The sequence below is a fragment of the Macaca thibetana genome, chromosome X, assembly GCF_024542745.1.
Source record: "Macaca thibetana thibetana isolate TM-01 chromosome X, ASM2454274v1, whole genome shotgun sequence".
Classification (NCBI taxonomy): Eukaryota; Metazoa; Chordata; class Mammalia; order Primates; family Cercopithecidae; genus Macaca; species Macaca thibetana.
Window position 1 is genome coordinate 23,345,052 of NC_065598.1, and position 25,024 is coordinate 23,370,075.

Genomic DNA, 25,024 nt, shown 5'->3' on the forward strand with positions numbered 1-25,024 from the left:
TGACCAGGCTGGTCTTGAACTCCTGACCTCAGGTGATTTGCCTTTCTTGGCCTCCCAAAATGTTGAGATTACAGGTGTGAGCCACTGCACCCAGCCAGAATGTTTTTAACCTCCCCAAGTGTTTATGAGGTGCATCCTGGATTTGGAACCTTCCCCCTGTCTCTGATGGTTTTGTATTATTAATATGGGCTACTGACACCAGCTGGATGGTAAGTATCTTGAGGGCAGGGCCCCCACCTCAAGCTTCCTTGTTGATGTCACTGTGACATCACAATGTCTGCACAAGTATCATTGGATGAAAGGATTCAGAGCAACTGCCACCCAGAATGTCAGTTGCCAGGGGGCTCCAGCAGAACTGAGGGACGAACAGTAGGTGCCTGAGAGCTGGCCGATCTGGTCACTCTCTCCAGTGGGCCACAGGGGCCCACTTGGTGGGCAGTCCCTGCTGCCAGCTAGAGCATCTCAATTCAGCCCAGAGCAAAGAGGTGTAGGGACATAACGCTTTCCTCAAGCTTCCTTTCCCAGGTCCAAACTTAGAGGCCCAGTTTTGGGCCTAGAATTCACTGAGGCTTGTGGCTGTTTGTCCAATAGTCACCATGGATCACCGAAGCCGACTACGGGGCATAGGCCTGAACCGAATCCCTGGGACTCAGTCCCGAGCCCCCCGAGTCCCACTCCCCTTCCACGTGGAACAGGAGGCCAGGGGAGGAGAAGACTGGGAGCGAGAGCCACCTCGTCAGAGGCCTCCTATCTATGAGCCACCAGAAAGTGAAGAGCTGCCAGATAATGTTATGGGTAAGGACACACCCTCCCTTGGCAGAAGGAGGCTAGCGTCACCTTTTTCATCCTTTACCTCCAGGAAGCAGGGTCTGGGAAGCAGAAAGCAGAGTATACAATGGGCAGAACTAGGGTGAGGGATGAGCTTGGAAGGGGGAGATTTTTCTATCTGCCACAAAGGGTTGTTTCACAAGAGTAAGGATAAAATATGTGAAAGCAATTTGAAACTGAGGCTGTTTGGCATATTAGGTGTTATTTATAAAATCAGGTGTTTGCAATGTCAGTTGCTTACTGTGGGCCACGTTCTTTGGGAAACAAAGACCAATTACATGTTGATTTCAGCCCCAGAGAGCCCACAGTCTAGTAGAGGAAAGACAAACTTAGGAAGGTTTCTGCAGGATTCAGAAAGATAACAGGTGCTTACAGAAAACAAACGTAACATGTTCTCACTTAATTGTGGGAGCTAAAAATTAAAACAATTGAACCCATAGAGATAGAGAGTAGAAGAATGGTTACCAGACGCTGGGAAGGGTAGTGGGGTCCTGGGGAGGAAAGTGGGGATGGTTAGTGGGTACAGAAATATAGTTAGAATGAATAAGACCTAGTATTTGATAGCACAACAGGGTGACTATAGTCAATAACAATGTAATTGTATACCTTAAAATAACTAAAAGAGTATAATTGGATTGTTTGTAACACAAATGATAAATGCTTGAGGTGATGGATACACCATTTACCATGATGCGATTATTACACATTGTATGCCTGAATCAAACTATCCCATATACCCCACAAATATATATATGTATATATATATGCACATATATACACACATACCTACTATGTAGCCACAAAAAATTTTTAAAACTTTTAAAAAGAAAGATAACAAGTACTTGCAGGAAGACAGAGTGCACCCTTGGATCATACAGGTTCATGCCTGTAATCCCAGCACTTTGGAAGGCCAAGGTGGGTGGATCACAATTAGCCGGGCGTGGTCGCGCGCACCTGTGATCCCAGCTACTCAGGAGGCTGAGGCAGGAGAATTGCTTGAACCTGGGAGGCGGAGGTTGCAGTGAGCCGAGATCATGCCACTGCACTCCAGCCTGTGCGACAGAGCAAGACTCTGTCTCAAAAAAAAAAAAAAAAAAAACACACACACCTAACGCAGGGTTAAGTTGTAACGTTGCCTGTTTGCTCTACAGTTCCTTTCCAGCTGGAAGAGAAGAAATGGTCTAGGGATATGGCTTTTCAGGTTAGACTTTTCTTCCCCAAGTTTTCTGGGGACCTGAAAAGGGCTCCGACTCGAGAGAGGAGTCATGGCTGTTCACAAAGATCACTGCAAGGAAAATAATAAGAAATGTCTGTTACAGGGATAAAACGCAAGCTATTCAGAGGCAGAAAGGTTAGTTTCCCTTTTGAGGGGCAGGGGGTGGCGTGGGATGAGGAGGCTTTTTGGGAGAGATGGGCGTGGAAGGATGTCTAACAAGTGCTGGCGGCGAGGGTCGTTGGCCCTTCAATGGTGGGAAGACAGCCATGGGCGAAGCTTTGTGGAAGAAATAGGTGTGAAGGATGAGAAGGCCTAAAACAGTGCTGAGGGCGCAAGGCCAGTCACGGGCAAGGGTGCGAAGGCTCGAGGCCTGTCACCAGCAAGCGTGCGAGGCCAGTCATGGGCAAGGGCGTGAGTCCTGTCACCAGCAAGGGCTTCAGGCCAATCACCGGCAAGGGCTCGAGGCCTGTCACAGGCAAAGGCGCAAAGGCTGGAGGCCTGTCACGGGCAAGGGTGCGAGGCCAGTCACCTGCGAAGTTCTGTGTACAAGATGGGCCCGGAAGGATGAACGGGAGTCTAAAACAGTGCTGAGGGTGGGAGTGCAGGAGATCAATCACAGGTGACGACACAAGGGGGTCTTAGTCCAGTTGGTGGACGCTCGGTGGCCTGGGCCCGCCCCCAGTGCGCAGGCGCACACAGCAGGTCACAGAGGGAAGACAGGGCAGGCGCACACAGCAGGTTGCAGAGGGGGAGATGGGTGGGGAGGGCAAGGAAAAGGCCAGGGATTGGGTGATGGGGCAATTGTCAGAAGAAGGAACAACACTGCTGGGAGAGTTTTCTGGTAACTTTTCAAGTCTTCATTTAAATTTAAAATAAATAAAAAAGCTACCTTTGAAACAATAGATTAGGTCACCAAAAACTGCCGTTCACCCTTGCCGGCTGGAGGAAAGTAAATGGTTAGACCTATCCTCTCTAAGTTTTTCCAGCACTTAAAAGAGCTGCAAGTAGTGCAGATCATGGCACTGTTCACACAAATCACTTCGAGAAAAAAATTAGTAAATGTATATTAGATCTTGAAACTTATTCCTGTCTATCTGGAACTTGGTAACCTTTGACCAACAACTAACTCCCCATTCCTTCCCTCTCTCCCCGCCTTCCCTACTGTCCAGCCTCTGGTAAGCAGCAGGGTAAATTTTACAGTCAATAATAATGTGTATTTCAAAATGAATAAGAGTAAATTTGAAATGTCTCACCATAAAAGTCATAGGTAAACAAGGCGATGGATAAGTTAATTAATGTGATGTAATCATCCCACATTGGATACATATTTCAAAATATCACATTGCATCCCACGAATGTATACAATTACGATTTGTCAAACATAATTTTTTAAAATGTTAAGTGACTCTTAAAGAGCTTATTAGAAGTATAAAATGCAAGCCATTCACAAGCATATAGGCTAGATTCCGCTTGTGGGGGCTTGTGTGCAGTGGTGAGGCTTTGTGGAAGAGATGGGCGTGGAAGGATGTCTAAAACAGCGCGAAGGTCAGGAGACCTTGTCGCAGCCTTTGCAGAGTTGGACTACGCTCCAGATCCTGGTCCGCCGCGGGACGCAGGCGCAAATGCAGGCTTGGGAGAGGGGAGGCGGGGCCGGCGCCCACGTGGCGGGGCGGTGAGCTGGGCGGAGGGGGGAGGGAGGGGGCGGAGCAGGTCTCGCGAGGCCGCGCCCCGGCTCGCGCTGGCGTCGTGCACGCGGTTGTAGCTGCCTGGCGGCGGGAGAAGCCGCGCTCGCGCCAAGGGACGTGTTTCTGCGCTCGCGTGGTCATGGAGGCGCTGCCGCTGCTAGCCGCGACAACTCCGGCCCAAGGCCGGCACCGAAGGCTGCTTCTGCTGCCACTACTGCTGTTCCTGCTGCCGGCTGGAGCTGTGCGGGGCTGGGAGACAGAGGACAGGCCCCGCACCCGCGAAGAGGAGTGCCACTTCTACGCGGGTGGACAAGTGTACCCGGGAGAGGCATCCCGGGTATCGGTCGCCGACCACTCCCTGCACCTAAGCAAAGCCAAGAGTAGGTGGCGTCCCGCCAGAGGGTGGGAGGGGAGACTCCGGAGACACGTGTACCCCGGTTACACCCCCGGAGTCTGGGCTTGGGCGGCACCGCCTACGCTGCCTCCGGGCCCTGGGCGGGCCTGGTTCTCTCCTAGGAGGGCGGGGAAGGGAATAAAGGGGAGTTCTAGCTGTGAAGAAAGGTATGGTTTCCACTGATCAGATTTTAGAAGAGGTAGTGGTTACCCCAAAAGCCGCAGCTGAGGGAAAGTGGGTGGCCCTAGTCCCGAGTTTGCATCGAGGATGTTGGGCAAACTGAAACAGTTCCTGAAACATCTCAAAGTGCCCGCAGCACATCCCGTCTTTTTCAGGTACTGTTTCAGCGAAGGAAGACATTGATAGGTTGAATCACAAAAAGTTTGATTAAACAGAAAAGTTGCTAAACACAGTTGCTAAACACAGTGCTCAGGAGGTCAAACGTTTCGTTTTTCTTTCCTCCTTTTTGTTTGCATCTTACAAAGATTATTAGTAAAAGCCACCTTCCCCAAAGCCTATGTAGTTAATGGATATTCCTTAAGTTTCTCAGACATGAAGAACCTATTACAGTGTGTACTTTTGAGGGAAATGAGGGGAAAGGAGGTTAGAGGTATGCATTTGGGTTGATGATAAACCTCGTGGCAAATTTGTGTCCTGCCAATTTGGTTTTTGATTATTTGCATTTCTGTCCAGTGTACAAAGCTAATGGCCACTTTCAGGAATGACACGTCAGACGAAGTAGATACTGTGAAAGTTGTGGCCTGCTACATCTGGATGTTAAAATTAACCAAAAGTGAACAGTGGCTATAGATAAAGGCTGTCTCTTGCTTGCTATTCAGTAACCTGCTTTTCCTACAGATCATTTGACATTCTGTGGTGTGCAGTTGGCTTTTATGGTTCAGTTACAGCATGTTCCATGCCAATATTCAGTGAAAAAAGTAATGCTTCACAATTCTGAATCCCTAGAGTTAAATGGAATGTTGTTATGACTTAGGATGGGTTGGGAGTGATAAATGAGAAAAACTGTTTTGTCCTCTTAAACATTTACAGTTCTTACTTACTGAAAGTTAACTACTTTGGGACTTTTTTTTTTTTTTTAGACAAAGTCACGCTCAGTCACCCAGGCTGGAGTGCGGTGGGGCAATCTTGGCTCACTGCAACCTCCGCCACCCTGGTTCAAGCGATTCTTCTGCCTCAGCCTCCCGAGTAGCTGGGACTACAGGCGTTCGCCACCACACCTGGCTAATTTTTGTATTTTTAGTATAGACAGGGTTTCACTATATTGGCCAGGCTGGTCTGGAACTCCTGACCTCATGATCCGCCTGCCTCGGCCTCCCAAAGTGCTGGGATTATAGGCGTGAGCCACCGCGCCCGGCCTACTTTGGGATTTTTAAGAAAACCAGTCTTAAATTTTAAAATCACAGTGTTTCCAAGCCCCACTGGTTTTACTTGCCTGGGAAAGTATTTTAAGTATGTCAGCCAGTTAAGTGTTTACTTGCATTACATATATTTTCCATAGGAAACGAATCTACTTCAAAGCTTTCCCTTTACCAGCAAAACTTAACATTTTAGTTGTTTACTACATTTCTCTGTCACATGTAGGCTTATCTAGAATTAAAGATACAAAGACTTTTGTTAGTAAAGACTATTATGGAGCCATTAAGGCCATATTTTCAAATAATTTTTAGTAATATCAAAAACTGTTCATAATTAATTTACTGTTTCCTTTAAGGAGGGAAAAAAGGCGGGGATGCAACGTGGCAAATTTGTGTTTAAAAAAGCATGGAAAGGCCAAGGCGTGGTGGCTCATGTCTATAATTTCAGCACTTTAGGAGGCCGAGGCTGGCTGATCACCTGAGGTCAGGAGTTCGAGACCAGACTGGCCAACATGGTGAAACCCCATCTCTACTAAAAATACACAAATTAGTCGGGTGTGATGGCGCATACCTGTAATCCCAGCTACTGGGCAGGCTAAGGAAAGAGAATCCCTTGAACCCGGGAGGCAGAAGTTGCAGTGAGCCCAGATCACACCACTGCACTCCAGCCTGGGCAACAGACTGAGACTCTTGTCTCAAAAAAATAAATAAATAAAATTTTTAAAAATAGGACTGGAAAAACAGACATTAGAATGTTAACAGTAGTTAAGTTGATGGGAGTTATGGAGAGAGAGGGTTTAAATATTCTTTGTACTTCTCTGCATTTACCAGAATCTTTCTGTTAATTATGAAATTTATATTCAAGACAATGTGTGTTTTTTTTGATAAATGCAAGGGATTGCTTTGGGAATTCCATTTATAGATCTTAGCAAAGTAACTACCATTCTTAACCAAATATTTCCAAAATCAATTTTCAGAACAAAATTTATTTTTCAAATATGGTTTTCCCAGTATGCTAAAATCATTAGGGCACATCATTGTAATAGATCATGAAAATTATTATAACCTTTCACTTAAGTAGCATTTTAAGTAATTTATTTAAAGTATATATAATTGAATACCCTTCTGTCTATTTCTCCCTCCTGGCCTTTACCTAATCAGATCAGGATTATATATATGAGGTAGGATGCTGGCTCAAGATAAGTAATCATATGTTATATATTAATTTTTAAGAGAAATTCATGTTGTTTGTCTCTATTTCAGAGTGACCATAAATGGTGGCTGTTACAGAAAAGTATAAGCCTTACTTTCTAGGAACCTTAGCCAACTTGGAAGCAAGTATTGCCCTCAGTGTTTATAAAGGGTCTGAAAGTATAAGTGCTATCTGAATGTGTTAACAGAGCATGAAGTGCGTTATTATCTAAGTGTGTTGGCTAAAATTACTGTATGCCCTTACAAGACAGCGGCATGAACTGTTCAACTGAACCATTGGGTCACTTGAAACCTGTTCAAGGGAGTCTTCTTTCAAAGCCCTCTAGGAAAATGATCCCATGGTTTGGGATTTTACACTTCTGGCCTGACATATTTGTACATTCCCTCCTCATTTTGTGTAGCCTCATCTGCTGCAGGTCCTCCATGTGTAGGTTAGAAGCTGGACGAACTAAATTAGTACATCTGGAAGACTGCCATTAGAGAAAGGAGAATCTAATTATTTGAAATGTAGGAAGTTGACAACTTGAAGCGGGGCTATAGTGAAGTATCCAGGAGGGTTTAGTGCAGGGTGGAATTTAAGGGGTCTGTGGGCATGAATAGGGGAAAAAAGTATTTATTTTCACTAACCCCCATCTGAAAGTTAGTGTTTCCTTCTATTATGAATGTCAGCAACAAACTACACTAGCTTCAGCAGTACTTGTACCTTTCACCAATAGAACCACAGTTATTTTCTTGCTACATTATGGTTATTGCAGGTGTCCTGAAACACCATCTTCACTCATCGTTATCTTAGGTAGTTAAGTTGTCAGATCACGACTAGATCTTGCAGTTTTGAAGTGTTACAGAGCACGTGTATTATGATATCACCATTTAAAAAAATATTTTGATAATTGCATTTAAATACAATTGGTTTCTTTTGTAATTCTATGTATTTTCCTTTTTGCATTCAATAACACTCTTTTAAGAAGTCTGTAAGCTTCACCAGACTGCCAAAGAGATCTAAAGGTAGCCCTGATTTTTAGTGATTTTCTAAAGATGTCCTTCTACCATTCCACCAACTTTCTAAGTGTTACAGAACATCATGTATTTTTCTTTCTTAGTTTCCAAGCCAGCGCCCTACTGGGAAGGAACAGCTGTGATCGATGGAGAATTTAAGGAGCTGAAGTTAACTGATTATCGTGGGAAATACTTGGTTTTTTTCTTCTACCCACTTGATTTGTAAGTAATACATGTAAATAGCAGCTAGTAAAATCTCAGTCTTTATCAGTTGTTTTTTAGGAATATCAAACAAATTTTGTTCAGCTCTTGGTTTTTAAAAAGGCAAGCTGAAGTAAAGAAATGTATTTAAAATGGTAACATCTACCATATATTTCAGAGTCATAACACATCGACCTCAATACTTATGTCTACATGATTATGCTATAATGGAATAATTAGAGGAAAGCTACAATATATTCATTAAGCTATACCTACTAAGGCAAGAAAATGGACTGATAATATTTTAGAAAGCTTTAATAGCAAGACTTATGCCATAATTCTTTTTAATGTATCCCTCTTAATTAGAAAAATAATTCTGTAATCCCAGCACTTTGGGAGGCCAAGGCTGGCGGATCACAAGGTCAAGAGATCAAGACCATCCTGGCCAACATGGTGAAACCCCATCTCTACTAAAAACACAAAAATTAGCTGGGTGTGGTGGTACGCACCTGTAGTCCCAGCTACCCGGGAGGCTGAGGCAGGAGAATCACTTGAACCCTGGAGGCAGAGGTTGCAGTAAGCCGAGATTGCACCACTGCACTCCAGCCTGGCGACAGAGTGAGACTCCGTCTCAAAAAAAAAAAAGAAAAAGAAAATTAAGCCATTTTCTCTAGTGATACCATGTAACTGTGGTTTTTCCATTTTTATTCTTTGCTGCATCTGTTGCTTTTCTGGGATTTGAACACTTCGCTGAAAATACTATATACTGCTTAAGGAATAAGGAATAACACCTGTGTATATGTTATGCTTATTGTTTCTCGTCTTTCTTTAACTCTGTGACAGTGAGCATTTTTGTATATGGTCAGAAAGTTGACTAAAAGTAAATACTCCTACAGCTTTATTCACATTGAGGATTTAATTTTATTTTGCAAAACACTATTTTGAGTGTTTTTCAAAACTCATGAAAGTGAAAAGAGACCAAAAAGAGTTATGTCAATTTTTATCTTTTATTCTCTTGGAACTTACTTTTTGGTTAAAAAAAGTATCTTTGCCACTGTGCCTTTTTCCATTAGGACTAATCTAGAACCACATAGATCATATTTAAACTTGCAGGGAGGGTATACTTAAGCTCACTTCTATAGGTTGTTTCTAGGCCAGGGATTAACAAATTTTTTCTACTGGATTTGGGCTGTTGACCCGTTTGCCAACCCCCGCTCTAAGCCAAATAGGAAGAATTCTCATGAAAATTATTACATTGAGACTAAAGTTATGAGTCTGCATAATATATAATCTTTTAAATTAGTAAGAACTTGCTTCTTTCTAATCAACTCATACTGTGACTTGATTTTTTTAAGTATAGCTTAATTTCTAATAGAAACCAGATATAGAAATTTCAGTAAACATAAAAAATGACAGGCCTTCTAAATTCATGTTTATAAAACCAGAAAGTTAACATGTATGTTAAATATATACAACACCCTGAATTTGGAAATTAGTCTAATGTAGCAGAAAAATATGTTGTGTTTCTCCATTGTTATTCATAACTCCATAATGGGTAAGAGATAGTTAATTGGAGCATGTTGTTAGCAGTGGTCTTCTGGGACAAGGAGCTAAGATAGCTTCTTCCTGTTTTCATGTAATGCTGGACTGTGCCTGGTTAGAGAAGGAAGAATTCTGGGGCATTTGCCACAGTCTACAAGGAGGAAAGTTACAAACGTAACCCTTCAGTTTCCTGCCAAAACTTTTTCTGTCTTCACTAAGAAGTTGGTCAAATGTATCTCTAGGTAGCATTCCTTGAAATAAGAAGAAAGGCAAAGGCTGGGCGCAGTGGTTCACGCCTGTAATCCCAGCACTTTGGGAGGCCGAGATGGGCAGATCACCTGAGGTCAGTAGTTCTAGACCAGTCTGGCCAACATGGTGAAACCCCGTCTCTACTGAAAATACAAAAAAAATTACCCGGGCGTGGTGATGGGTGCTTGTAGTCCCAGTTACTCAGCAGGCTGAGACAGGAGAATTGCTTGAACCCGGGAGGCAGAGGTTGCAGTGAGCTGAGATCACACCACTGCACTGCAGCCTGGGCGACAGAGTGAGACCCTACCACAAAAAAAAAAAAAAAAAAAGGAAAGCTGAGGCTGACCATTCCTACCCCTTAGAAAATATTTAAAATACATTTTATAGCCCAGGTTTCCAGGGACATCATCCTAGATTAGAACTGTCTACTTGGACATGACAGTGCTGTACCTGAACAGCTGAAACATGTTAAAATCCTGTATTGGTCTCTGATAGGAACTTGTGCCCGAAGTCTATGTTTTTCAAACTTTCTTGACCATGTCTCACAGTAGGAAATACATTTTTCATTGCCAGCCAGTACACAGGCACATATATATACAGCAACATTCCGTCTGGATGCACCAGCACAGCCATGCTCCTTAAAATGCTGAAAAACCCTCATATCATGTGGTAAATAGCCACTTCCCTTCCCTCCCCAAGTAGTTAGTCCTCCTGCCTGGTCCCTTTCAGAAACCTCCAGAATAAAAGCCAGCTTTGAGTTAAGATTGTTAAATATTTTGAATATCACTGTTGAAGACAAACATATATATGTATTTGTATATACAAACATATGTTTCATAATTTACCCTTACTATATATGATATAGTCTCCTATTTTTTATCCGATTTCACTTTTTAAAAATGTTGTTTAGAACTCAGTTGATTTAAGGAGTCCCTACCATGGTTTGAAAAAATGCCACCCTAGTAATATTCTCTAAACATGGCCTTCTGACAACATGAGGATATTAAGGTGTAAAATCCCTGGCTGCACAGGACTGGTAGACAAGGTGGAAGAGGACCTTATCAAGAAAGGAGGGGTGGGGGTACTGGAAAACATTGCCTCCTCTCCAAAATACAGATAGATGCATCTAGTTCATAGGGTTGGTATAGGAATATAAAAAAAAAATAGTGGCCGGGCGCGGTGGCTCACGCCTGTAATCTCAGCACTTTGGGAGGCCGAGGCGGGCAGATCACGAGGTCAGGAGATGGAGACCATCCTGGCTAACACGGTGAAACCCCGTCTCTACTAAAAATGCAAAAAATTAGCCGGGCGTGGCGGCAGGCGCCTGTAGTCCCAGCTACTTGGGAGGCTGAGGCAGGAGAATGGCGTGAACCTGGGAGGCAGAGCTTGCAGTGAGCCGAGATTGCGCCGCTGCACTCCAGCCTGGGCGATTGAGCGAGACTCCGTCTCAAAAAAAAAAAAAAAAAAAAAATAGTGAAATGATGTAAAATGTTTATAGATCCTTTGAAAGCTGTAAAGTACTATATAAATAAAGGTATTATTAAATAAAAGTAATAAAATGGGGGGTGGCTATTGCTATAAGGGAGAAGGGAACACTGGTTGACTACTGATCTATTAAGTTGTAATAAGAAAGTTTATTGAGATGTAGTTGAGAACTCTGTAATATGTTTCTTTATTAAATATTTGATCAAATGACAGTTTTGAAAAGGTTCAAATATAAAATTATTCTTAATGTGCTTTTTTATTATTAAAGGTATTTGTAAAAATTGTCATTTGAAAGTTTAGGTATATGCTTATTTGGAGAATACTGATTTTTTTTGTTTGTTTGTTTTACCTTTCAGCACATTTGTGTGTCCAACTGAAATTATCGCTTTTGGTGATAGACTTGAAGAATTCAGATCTATAAATACTGAAGTGGTAGCATGCTCTGTTGATTCACAGTTTACCCATTTGGCCTGGTCAGTATCTTACACTTACATTTGTAGAAAAAAAGAATGGATTTACTCTTAAAGCATGGGCAGATAAATCTTGATATGATACAATAAGAATATAGTCATTTATCAGGCAATTCAGGAATAGATTTATCTAAGAGTAATACATGCCTCTACACATTTTCTGGGTTAAAAAAAGAGAGAAGAGTAATATAATCAGCTGCAATAGTAAAAATGCTTAAGGATTTTATAGGACATTTCAAAATTAGGGGAAAAGTTAAATGCAGTAGATGTGATTTCTATAATGAAAACCACTGAATTATATGATTACTTTATTATGATAAATTGGGTTACCATAAGCTGAAGGAAAAAAAATCTTTAAAATATGCCATTTCTCTGTTACAGTTGTATAGTCAAACTCAGCTTTTACAATTTTCAAGAAACAATAATTTTTTTAAATTAATTTAAAAAAATTTTTTTAAATTCATTAATCATAAAAAGATGTTCTACCTAAATTCATTGTAAAGAATTGCAAAATAAAATGACAAGAGATGCCAATTTTCCCTGTCTGTTTGGCCAAGATTTAAAAAGATTGAAAAAATTTATCCACTATGGACAAAAATTGAAGAAATGGCACTCACACACAGCTACTTAGCATTTCTGGAGAGCCGTTGGGCAACATGTCTCAAAATTGGAAATTTACATGTTAATACGAGTTTTTAATAGTGTCCACAGTCTTGTGCAGAAAACTTTGTGCACAATAAAGACCATTCAGAATTAGGCCAGGCACAGTGGCTCACGCCTGTAATCCCAGCACTTTGGGAGGCCGAGGCAGGCGGATCACCTGAGGTGGGGAGTTTGAGACCAGCCTGACCAACATGGAGAAACCCCATGTCTACTAAAAATACACAATTAGCCAGGCATGGTAGCAGGTGCCTGTAATCCCAGATACCCAGGAGGCTGAGGCAGGAGAATCACTTGAACCCAGGAGGTGGAGGTTGCAGTGAGCTGAGGTTGCACCATTGCACTCCAGCCTGGGCAACAAGAGTGAAACACCATCTCAAAAACAAAACAAACAAAAGATTCAGAATTATTTTGGTTTTAAAACATAATATTCAATTTATTAAAGTTACAAATTTAAAACACGAGCTTTTTTTTCATTTATAATCTGTGTGTGTGTATAACAAATTTTCATTGCTTGGGGAGCTACAATTTAATTAATTACATTTCCCTAAGAAATTAATTCCCATAAGTATTTTTAAATGCAGTTATATGTTTAATATATTTGAATTCCTTAAGTATCTCAATTTTTAGACAAACCTTCCCAAATACTTACGTAGTTCTAATGTGCCAAATTATCTTAAACATTATAAATAATATATAAATATGTACTGATTATTTCTTAATATAACATAAAAATATTAAAATAGCCTGGCATGGTGGCTCACACCTATAATCCCAGCACTTTGGGAGGTCAAAGCAGGAGAACCACTTCAACCCAGGAGTTCAAGACCAGCCTGGGCAACATAGTGAGACCCTATCTATACAAAAAATTTAAAAAATTAGCCAGGTCTGGTGGCGTGTGCCTGTGGTCCCAGCTACTCGGGAGCCTGAGATGGAAGGATCACTTGAGCCTAGGTGGTCGAGGCTGTAGTGAGCCAAGATCATACCATTGCACTCCAGCCTGGACAACAGAGTGAGATCCTGTCTCAAAAAAAAAAAAAAATTAAAATATAGGCTTAATTTGCTTTATCATTTCCTTTAAAAAAAAGAAAGACAGGGTCTTACTGTGTTGCCCAGGCTGGAGTGCAGTGGCACAATCAGTCATAGCTCCCTGCAGCCTTGAACTCATGGGCTCCAACAGTCCTTCTACCTCCCCAAATAATTGGGACTGCAAGCTTGCACCACCATGCCTATTTTAATTTTTATTTTTGTAGAGATGGAATCTTGCCATATTGCCTGGGCTGTGCTTCATCACTTCTGTAGTAATTCTAAATCTTCCGAGGATTAAAATGCATATCCACTAAGGAAAAAGTTATGTCATCCCAAATAATTTGGGATTGCTTTCCCAAGGAAATTTGGGGATACATTCTCAGCTGGATAGGTTTCACATCAACCAGAGATTTCTACTTGGGTGTCAGAACTGGGCTCCAGATATCTGGAGCAATGTCGTTTTGTTTTCTGTCTGCTGTGTCAGTACCCTCCTGTTACAGCATCAGCCCATGTCTCCTGGTTTCAAGTTACAGAATACCCATTGAGCATCCCTAATCTGAAATCCACAGTGTTCCAAAATTCAGAATTTTTTGAGTGCTGACATGATGCTCAAAGGAAATGCTCAGTGAAGCATTTCAGAGTTCAGATTAGGGATGTTCAACCAGTAAGTATGCAGATATACCAAAATCAGAAAAAATCTTAATCCAAAACACTTCTGGTCCCAAGCACTTCTGATAAGGGATACACAACCTGTACTGAAGACTGATGCATCTGATATTATAACTAACTTCCTTCACTGTTTCAAGTGGACTTTGCATTTCTTTGTCTCTCAGAATGTTAAAATGTCATCCATTTGTATCCTGTCTATCTCTTCAAGGCTTTGTCTTATGATCACACTACTGAGATCATGCTTATGATACTACATGTCTTTTGATCTATCAGTTTCACTTTCAGAAATCAATTAGACAAGTGTATAAAAGTAAGAATACAAGGATGTTTTCAGCAGTGTTTATAAAGCAAAAAAAGGTAAATGGTTTAAATCTCCATCATGGAGATTAGTAAAATATAGTAAAGATGGTCCTGACTTAGGATGGTTCGACATATAATTTTTCAACTTTACAGTGGGTTTATGGGATAGTAAATACATTTTTAGCTAATGATATTTTTAACTTATGATGTGTTTATCAAGACATAACCCCTGCTGGGCACAGTGGCCTGTAATCCCAGCACTTTGGGAGGCTGAGGCAGACAGATCACCTGAGGTCAAGAGTTCAAGACCAGCCTGGCCAACATGGTGAAACCCCGTCTCTATTAAAAATACAAAAATTTGTTGGGCGTGGTGGCGAGTAGCTGTAATCCCAGCTACTCGCAAGGCTGAGGCAGGAGAATCGCTTGAACCTGGGAGACGGAGGTTGTAATAAGCCAAGATCGTGCCTTTGCACTCCAGCCTGGGCAACAGAGCAAGACTCCGTCTCAAAAAAAAAGACACAACCCCATCATAAGTCAAGGAATATCTGTGTATCCATACATTAAAAATGTGTTATAGGCCGGGCACAGTGGCTCATGCCTGTAATCCCAGCACTTTGGGAGGCTAAGCCGGGTGGATCATCTGAGGTCAGGAGTTCAAGACCAGCCTGGTCAATATGGTGAAACCCCATCTCCACTAAAAATACAAAAATCAGCCAATGTGGTGGCACACGCCTGTAATCCCAGCTACTTGGGAGGCTGAGGCAGAAGAATCGCTTGAACCTGGGAGGCAGAGGTTGCAGTGAGCCGAGATGATGCCACTGCATTCCAGCCTGGGCGACAGAGCAAGACTCCATCTCAGAAAAAACAAAAATGTGTTGTAGGCTGAGCACAGTGGCTCATGGCTATAATCCCAGCACTTTGGGAGGCTGAAGCAGGAGGATTGCTTGAAGCCAGGAATTTGAGAACAGCCTGGGTAACAAAGCTACACCCCATCTCTACAAAAAAGTGTTTAAAACATTACCCCAGTGAGATGGTGCACACCTGTAGTCCCAGCTTCTCAGGAGGCTGAGGCAGGAGGATCGCTTGAGCCTGGAAGTTCTAGGCTACACTGAGCTATGAGCACATCACTGCCCTGCAGCCTGGGAGACAGAGCAAGACCCCGTCTCAAAAACATAAAATAAATATGTGTTGTGTATATATTTTTTTTAATGTTTAAAGGATATGAATATATTAAATGGGAAAAGCAAAACAAAGTATATTAGCCTGTTTTGTTAGTGAAAGAATGTGTGTATTTTGTTCATGTGTGTGCATGTGCATGTATAGAGAAAGAGTGCTGTTTTAATATATGCTGTTTACTTAGCTCTGAGAGGTAAGCATTCTGTTTGTTACAGGATTAATACCCCTCGAAGACAAGGAGGACTTGGGCCAATAAGGATTCCACTTCTTTCAGATTTGACCCATCAGATCTCAAAGGACTATGGTGTATACCTAGAGGACTCAGGCCACACTCTTAGGTACCTTTCAGTGGTTTTACATTATGACAAATCCAAGCATGTTTATAATCCTCCTTGAAATAGATGTTATTTATGAAATAGAAGAACAAATTTTGATCAAGAAATATTATTTTGAGACCAGGCACGGTAGCTCAGGCCTGTAATCCTGGCACTTTGGGAGGCCATGGTGGGCAGATTACTTGAGGTCAGGAGTTTGAGACCAGCCTGGCCAACATGGTGAAACCCTGTCTCTACCAAAAAATACAAAAATTACCCGGGCATGGTGGCGTGTGCCTATAGTCCCAGCTACTCGGCAGGTTGAGGTGGGAGAATTGCTTGAACCTGGGAGGCGGAGGTTTCAGTAAGCCCAGATCATGCCACTGCACTCTGGCCTGGGCGACGAAGTGACAAAAATAATAAATAATTGGCCGGGCATGGTGGCTCACGCCTGTAATCCCAGCACTTTGAGAGACCAAGGCGGGCAGATCATGAGGTCAAGATATCGAGACCTTCCTGGCCAACCAACATGGTAAAACCCCATCTCTACTAAAAAATACAAAAATTAGCTGGGTGTAGTGGCACATGCCTGTAGTCCCAGCTACTCGGGGGGCTGAGGCAGGAGAATCGCTTGAACCCAGGAGGCAGAGGTTGCAGTGAGCCGAGATCGCACCACTGCACTCCAGCCCAGGTGACAGAGCAAGACTCTGTCTCAAAAAAAAAAAAAAAAACAGAAATATTACTTTGTTCTATTAGTCTTTAAAATAAACTACTAAACTTAAACTATGTTACTTTATATTAGCCCTGATTAAACTATGTTAGCATCATAGACTTTTAAGCTGGAAGATTATTTAGAGATCTTTCACCAACTCTGTCATCTTACAAATAAAAGAGACAGATTCATAGAGTTCCGTGATCTTAGCCAAAGTTATATAATTATTTAATTGCAGAGCCCAGACTTAAATCCAGGTCCCCCAACTCCTTGTCCATTTCTTTTTCCTTTTTACCACACTGACTCCAGTAGTGTTTTTTTCTAAATACAAGTGTCATACTACTTAGCAAACCTGTGTCTTTGGAGTAGGAAAAATTAAGGAAATATTTTACCCAGATACTCTCACTGGGTTACTTGAGCTAACAAACATTAATAGAATTCTTTGAAAAGGGGGCAATTTTAGCGTGTTGTAATTTGGTTGTATTGCTGATTTGCTTTGTATTGCCAATAGTTTTTCTTATATGTTTTATGTGAAAGTGTCAGTATTTTATAATCCTGTGTTTTTTATAACAACTTTTTTGGAATATAGTTCACATATAATACAATACCCATTTAAAGAATACAATTCAGCTGGGCATGGTGGTACATGCCTGTAAACCCCAGCACTTTGGGAGACCGAGGTGGGAGGATCCCTTGAGCCCAGGAGTTTGAGACTAGCCTGGGCAACATAACCAGACCCTTGTCTTCTACAAAAAAAATAAATAATTTTTTTTTGTTAAATTAGCCTGTTGTGGTGTCACATTCCTGCAGTCCCCCTACTCAAGAGGCTGAGATAAGAGGATCGCTAGAGCCTGGGAGTTCAAGGTTGCAATGATCTATGATCACACCACTGCACTCTAGCCTGGGTAACAAGAGTGAGACCCTGTCTCTAAAAAAATTAAAAATAAAGAATACATTTCAGTGGTTTTTGTGTATTTACAGAGTTGTGCAACCATCACCACAATTTTAGAATGTTTTCATACTCCAAAAAACCCCATACCCATTAGCAATCACTCCCTGTTTCCCCTAACCCACTTCCCCTGGCTTTAGGCAACCACAAATCTACTTTATGTCACTATAGTTGCCTATTCTGGGCATTTCATATAAATGGAATCCTACAATATGTGCTTTTATGACTAGCCTCTTTTCATGCATAGTGTTCTCAAGGTTCATTGTATTGTATCATGTATTGCTACCAGCAATTTCCCCTCTTTTGTACTTGCTAAGTCTTTAATGTTTTCTGCTTTCATAAAGTCTGTTACTAAGTTAATTTCCAAGAGTAAATATGCCCCAAAAAAGACTGAGGCATTTTTAAAATGTAGAATCATTTGAACATTAACCAAGTAAAATTATCTAATGTTAGCTATATTATTTGATTTGAGCCATTAGTTTCTTTTTAAAATTTTTTTTTAAGGCCAGGCACGGTGGCTCATGCCTGTAATCCCAGCACTTTGGGAAGCCAAGGCAGGTAGATTGCTTGAGTCCAGCAGTTTGAGACTAGCCTGGGCAATATGATGAAACCCTGTTTCTACAAAAAATACAAAAATTAGCCGGGTGTGGTGGCACACACCTGTAGTCCCAGCTACTCAGGAGGCTGTGGCAAGAGGATCACTTGAGCCCAAGAGGTTGAGGCTGCAATGAGCCGAGGTCATGCCACTGCACTTCAGCCTGGGCAACAGAGTGAGATCCCGTTTGAGAACAAATTTAAAAATTATTTTTTATTTTCAAAATAATACATGCACATATGTGTATAGTTTTTAAAAGCCAGATTATCTTCAACAACTGTAAATACTATGGTACATTTCTTAGCCAAAAACAAATTTTTAAAGCTGCAGTTTTACAGTGATAATTCCAAATTATACATTAGATTGAGGGAGGGATATGCGCACACGTGTGTGTGTGTGTGTGTGTGTGTGTACCATTGGAGTAGGTAGGTAGTGTGGTGTTTGTTCTGTATAGCATCCTTCTGCGTGGATGGTGTAGGAATTCAAAATACATAGAAGAAATGGCCTCACCTCTACCATTCTTCTCTTACAGAGGTCTCTTCATTATTGATGACAAAGGAATCCTAAGACAAATTACTCTGAATGATCTTCCTGTGGGTAGATCAGTGGATGAGACACTACGTTTGGTTCAAGCATTCCAGTACACTGACAAACATGGAGAAGGTACCTTTCCTTTCTAACCTTTTGATTTTTTAGTTTGAAAGATAACATAATTCGTTTGGTTTCTTATCATAAAAGTAATTTGGATATTTCCACAGTTTTCTGATTATTTACAAATTATTAGCAGATCTTTTTAACAGACCAAATTATAATTTAAAGTGCTTTAACAAAATATCAGGCCAGGCATGGTGGCTTATGCCTGAAATCCCAGCATTTTGGGAGGCCAAGGTGGGAAGATTGCTTGAGCTCAGGAATTCGAGACCAGCCTGGGCAACCCAGTGAAACCTCACCTCTACTAAAAATCAAATATATATGTGTATATATATGTGTGTGTGTGTGTGTGTGTGTGTGTGTGTGTGTATAAAACTAATGTATTCTGCTTACTAAATAAGATGCAAAAATATTCACTATTTGCATAGTCCTTTTTGATAAAACTCAAAGAGAAAAGTTTCTGCTACTGCAATTTTTAAAATTATGTTTCTGCAAGCTTAGAATGTGTCAATCTGGCAATATTTAGTGATGTAGTTTTCATTTGCCTGTTTGTATTATTGAATTTAGCCTTTAAATAATCCTTGATCACTTTTCTGCCTTTCAGCTAAGATGAAGTATAATAATGTAATCTCTGGGCTTATTCAGTATCACATTTGTAATCTACAAGTTCATCATTTTGCTAAAATAGAACACATATATTCCTTTTAAAAATGTCACTGAGTCACTGAGTCAGGATGCATTCTAAAGTCTCTTTTGACAAATAGTGAATCATGTCATCAGTACAAAGTACTGCAGGAAACATGGCAAACAAGCTAACTGGAAGTTTATGTAAATTTGGAGGAATTTTTGCCATGCCTAGGCCTTCCAGCTCACCAGATTCCCAAACTTTCCAACTGTATTAGAGGGGCAATCAACTCGATTTCTTATATTTTTAATGTAACTAAACACAATTGCTAAAAATGAAAATAGATTAGCTGCCTGCTGATAAGCTCCATGACTAAAATTCCTTGGTGTGAACAGGAGGCTAATAGAAGTCATGTGCTCGGTGGTCTGGAAATGTTCTTATTAGTATATTCTGTTAACTTCAGTCTCATGTAGAAACAGAAAAAGTCAGTTGCTGGAGGTAACTGAATTCTGTTTTTAAAATGTCTTCTGCCTCTTTTTGTTTCTTTTAGTCTGCCCTGCTGGCTGGAAACCTGGTAGTGAAACTGTAAGTATATATATATTTTTTATGTTGAGTTGATGGTTAGAGTCAAAAAAAAAAAAAAAAAAAAAAAAAAACATGCTAACCTTAGAATAATCTTTCCTTGTTACTAGAACTGTCTTGATTTTGTAAATGAAGTAAACATTGCTAAGCAGAAATCAGAGTACAGACATTCTTTGGCCTGTAGGAAGAGTAGCTGAAACTGGAGAAAGCAGAATATGGGGCGTGATGCTGTGAACTTTAAAGCCAAGTATACAGATAAATACACCATTCCAAAAAAAAAGGGCAGAGGGGAGACTTGGTAGAATAATTCAGAAGTCTTATAGGTCATGTATCAAATTTCTTCCTGTATTCTGGACAAAGAAAACAGTCACAAACAAAACCTTTCTATGCATAGTAAGAAGTTTTGAGAAAATCTAGCTCAATTAATACTGAAGATAATGATTCTCTCCTTGTCATGAAGAAAGAAGAGATTGAAACACGTATATTCTTTCATTTAGGAGGCTGTAAAATTTTTTTTTTTTTTTTTTTTTTTTGAGACAAGTGTTGCTCTGTCGCCCAGACTGGAGGGCAGTGGCATGATCTGGACTCAGTGCAACCTCTGCCTCCAGGGTTCATGCAATTCTCATGCCTCAGCCCCCCAAGTAGCTGGGACTACAAGCCTGCACCACCACACCCAGCTAATTTTTGTATTTTTTGGTAAAGACAGGGTTTCTCCATGTTGTCCAGGATGGCCTCAAACTCCTGGCCTCAAGTGATCCACCCTCCTCAGCCTCCCAAAGTGCTGGGATTACAGGCATGAGCCACTGCTCCCAGCCAGGAGGCTGTATAATTTATAGACAATCCCTGAAGTACTCTCCTGCCAAAATACAATTTAGAAACTTGCTTGAACCTTTTTAGGAAGAATATGTTTATCTTCTAAAAATCAAGAGTTTTACACAAGCTGCAGTTAGGAAATTGGGAGATACTAGAGCATTAGAGGAGGAAATCATTATCTTTGGGTAATAGAAAAATATAGACTCCTAAGACTTCCTTCCTTAGCAAACCAAAGAGAAGTACCATTAGCCATAGATAACCACTGGTAGAAATTTGCGCTCTAACCTCAGGTGTGCCCCTTTCTGGTCCTTGAACTTGGTAAGCTGATTCTTGCCTCAGGGCCTTTGCCCTTGCCGTTCTTTCTGTACTCCATCTGCATGACTAGTTCCCTCTCTTTGCTCACATTTTTGCTCAAATATCTTAGAAGTCTTTCCTCACCACTTTATCCCCACCCTACACATCCTCCAACCAACTTTTTTTTTTTTTTTTTTTTTTTTTGAGACGGAGTCTCACTCTGTCACCCAGGCTGGAGTGCAGTGGCCTGATCTTGGCTCACTGCAACCTCCACCTCCCAGGTTCAAGCGACTCTCCAGCCTCAGCCTCCCAAGGAACTGGGATTACAGGCGTGCACTACCACACCTGGCTAATTTTTGTATTTTTAGTAGAGACAGGGTTTCACCATGTTGGCCAGGCTGGTCTCAAACTCCTGACCTCAAGTGATCCACCCACCTCAGCCTCCCAAAGTGCTGGGATTACAGGCATGAGGCACCACACCTGGCCCAACCAACCTATTTGTAAAAGCATTTATTACCGCAACCTAAAATTAGAATTAGGATGTAACTCCAAGGGCAGGGACTTCGGCTGTGTTGTTCACTAATAAATACTGCCTATCATAATACTTTGAATAGTTTCCATATAGCAAGTCTGTTGAAAGAATATCCAAACACATAAATATATACAACTATTATTTGTCGATCAAAAATAAAATTAAAAAGAATGACCACCACAGTATGTGATAACACGTATGCATTCTTCTGGAGGGAGAATCCATAGTTTTCATCAGATTCTCAGAGATTTGTGGCCCCCAAAAGTTAATCATTTAAATAGTCAACATGTTTTCTGAAATGTCCGGTACTCATCCTGTAATACCTTTCAGAGTTAAATTGTACTTCTTGGGAGCTCTCACCGATCTCTGGGAACTTGGACACCTAGCACATGCCTGTGATTGGAGATGTTATTCATCAGTCACAGATGGTTTTGCTGCACCTCCAGGGGGAAGTGCCCCCTACCTTGAAGATGTGTCTGAAATGCTTTTTAAGGCTCCTTAAGCTGCTGCTTAAGCCAGCAGCTTCTGATTTGTATTTCTTTCTATAAGCCTCATAATCAACAAATGTAAACTAACCTGACTGATTTATACTTTTAAGGTACCTAGTGTTCAAAGTACCTTTAATGTATAATTTCAAATCCCCTTTGAGATCCATCAGATCAACATAGAGATGAGTAAGTTTGCTATTGTAACATTAACTTTGACCTCAAAGGCAAACCTGTTGTGCAAACCCATCAGAAATTGATTCAGAGTCAGTCAATTACAAAAGTTACAATAAGTTATTTTTATATATATAAAGATAGATGTACTTTACCTATAACTAGCAAGTAACATAGTTAATGTGAGGTCAAAATATATTGGAAATTTTTTTTTTTTTTTTTTTTTTTTTGAGGCGGAGTCTTGCTCTGTCGCCCAGGCCGGAGTGCAGTGGCAGGATCTCGGCTCACTGCAAGCTCCGCCTCCCAGGTTCACGCCATTCTCCTGCCTCAGCCTCTCGAGTAGCTGGGACTACAGGCGCCCACCACCACACCCGGCTAATTTTTTGTATTTTTAGTAGAGACGGGCTTTCACCGTGTTAGCCAGGATGGTCTCGATCTCCTGACCTCGTGATCCACCCGCCTCGGCCTCCCAAAGTGCTGGGATTACAGGCGTGAGCCACCGCGCCCAGCCTGGAAATTTTTTTAAGTCTAACAGGTTTCTAAGGCTGTGATGCTCTTGGAGGGAACACAACAGTATTCATTAACTATTGACAGTAGTGCTTGATGTATTTGAGTTTGGGTGTTTTTTTTTTTTTGGGTTTTTTTTTTTTTTGGGTTTTTTTTTTTTTTTTACTTTGCAGCTTGAGATTTAAAAGTTGTATTCTGGACTTTAGTAAGCCCATAGTGAACACCTGCCTCCTTTTCAGATAATTGTGGCATAACATCATTTTAGCAGCAGATGATTTTTAAAGTACATTAACATCTGTAGCCATGCTCTCTAAATGTGTTTGACTTAATTAGATCAAACCTGAAGATGCCATGAAAGCCTGGTGGCCAAGAGAAGAGCTGTAAGTAAGTTTTGGGGTGCTTGAGTACAGATGTTAATTTATTCACAAAAAATACATAAAAATATTTGTCTTTTGGAATAGCCGAAATTAGTAGGTAGGACAAATCTCATTTTTTTCTAAATATACAATCTGATACACAAAAATAATTTTTACTCAAGGCATGGGCAACTAATGTCAGACTACTCATTATGTTTATTTAAAATGAATAATTTCCTTTTTTTGTGTTTTAACAGATAATCCCAGATCCAGCTGGAAAGCTGAAGTATTTCGATAAACTGAATTGAGAAATACTTCTTCAAGTTATGATGCTTGAAAGTTCTCAATAAAGTTCACGGTTTCGTTACCACATTGTGTTGCAGTAGTAATTTCTTGGAGAATATAAAGATCCACGTCAGAGTCCAAAGATATTTAGCGTTAGCGTTAGACACTGATGTCAAAAGACAAGCAGTTATTTTCTGTCTTTCCAAAGGAAGAAATGGGAGATTGAATCAAACTGAGTAACAGCAATAATGATATTTATGGAGTATATGCCATGTGCCAGGCATTGTGTTAAGCAGGTTAGGGGCATTATTTAATCCTCACAGCAACTCATTGAGTTCTTTATTTTAGAGATGAGGAAACTGAAGTGCAGGTAAATTACTTACCCACAGTCACATAGCTAGCTAGCAAAGGCAAAAATCCGACCTTGCACCCAGACAGGCTAATTCTAGTTTCTGAGCTCTTAACACTCTACTGTGGCTCACCTCTCCATAGCTTTGAGGGTAGCGGTAAAGAACACGTTGTGAGCACACTCACCTTCCACAGTAATAGGAATAGCTGGCCCCATGGCCCACTGCTCTGTAATAACATAAAGCCTTTTGCCCCCGCCCCCATCTCTAAATTTACATCTTCAGCTTGTACCAAATTTATAAATAACAAGTTAGATATTTATATTTAGTTTAGCAAAATTTGAATCCTTAAATACATATAACTAACTCTTAACAAATGACCATATACAAACCTGAACTCCAGTGCTACTTCATCACCCCATTTGCCACCCCAATATGGCAATTACTTTATTGTCATTATCTGTAGACATGCCACATAGTTAAGAGACCAGGTACCCAGGAAAATTAACTTCTTGCTATCTGTCTTCCATGCTAATCTGCTAATCTCTTTGTTTTGTTTTGTTTCTGAGACAGTGTGTCACTCTGTCACCCAGGCTGGAGTACATAGATATGGTCACAGCTTACTGCAGCCTCAACCTCCTGGGCTCAGGCAATCCTCCCACCTCAGCCCCCCAAGCAGCTGGGACTATAGGTATGCACCACCATGCCCGGCTAATTTTTATGTTTTTTGTAGAGACGGGGTTTCACCATGTGGCCCAGGCTGGTCTTGAACTCCTGAGCCTAAGCAATCCACCTGCCTCGGCCTCCCAAAGTGTGGGAAGATGCATGAGCCCCTGTGCCCAGCCATCCCCTCTCTTAATACAAAAAGCCCTTCTCCCGGGGAAAGGCCATCACTAGAAGTGGTGGGGGAATTACTGGGCTTCTGGCTGAAATAGAGTTCTGTCACAAATGGCGGGTGATTTGTAGATACATGGGAATCCAGCTGCCATTTATAACCTTTTTCTATAGCAGAGTATGTTCTAATGCTAATTTACAGTTTACATTTTATAAACCAATCTATTAGTAAAGTTGAAGACTGCTAGTACTTTGATATCTAAACAGGTTTGTGATAACCTTGTCAATAGGCCCAATACAATTGGAATTCTATATGCAGATTTCCTCCTTCCAATCTAAAAAGTACAAATGTTTTACTCATGAAATAAGCTGGTATCCCTTTTTTTAAGAGGGTTTCACTCTGACATCAATGTATTTATGTGTCTGTATATATTCATACACATACACTCCAGGCTGGAATGCAGTGGCATAATCATGGCTC

The 25,024-nt window shown here is 41.0% G+C and overlaps 2 protein-coding genes across 6 annotated transcripts in view; both read left to right on the top strand.

The window, feature by feature from the left end:
• Positions 1–25,024, top strand: part of SAT1 (spermidine/spermine N1-acetyltransferase 1) — a 599,966-nt gene that overhangs the window by 476,740 nt on the left and 98,202 nt on the right. The window lies entirely within an intron of this gene.
• PRDX4 (peroxiredoxin 4) lies at positions 337–23,447 on the top strand. Of its 3 annotated transcripts, none has more exons than XM_050777377.1 (7): positions 337–795; positions 7,812–7,929; positions 11,541–11,657; positions 15,704–15,826; positions 18,591–18,721; positions 19,885–19,919; positions 23,335–23,447. In XM_050777377.1, the coding sequence occupies exons 1-7, from the start codon at positions 597–599 to the stop codon at positions 23,383–23,385; spliced, it is 774 nt and encodes a 257-aa protein (XP_050633334.1). In that variant the 5' UTR covers positions 337–596; the 3' UTR covers positions 23,386–23,447. The 3 variants fall into 3 exon arrangements, with proteins under 3 accessions (XP_050633334.1, XP_050633332.1, XP_050633333.1); XM_050777375.1 differs by lacking the exon at positions 337–795 and adding an exon at positions 3,755–4,109; XM_050777376.1 differs by lacking the exons at positions 337–795; positions 23,335–23,447 and adding exons at positions 3,755–4,109; positions 23,055–23,120.

What these genes read in the sequence shown, in the direction of transcription:
- PRDX4 (XM_050777375.1), top strand. Translation starts at nt 3,869, where the DNA reads ATGGAGGCGCTGCCGCTGCTAGCCGCGACAACTCCGGCCCAAGGCCGG. An exon ending in GCACCTAAGCAAAGCCAAGA is followed by an intron (nt 4,110 to 7,811) that starts GTAGGTGGCGTC and finishes TTTCTTTCTTAG; the next exon opens with TTTCCAAGCCAGCGCCCTAC. An exon ending in CAGTTTACCCATTTGGCCTG is followed by an intron (nt 11,658 to 15,703) that starts GTCAGTATCTTA and finishes TGTTTGTTACAG; the next exon opens with GATTAATACCCCTCGAAGAC.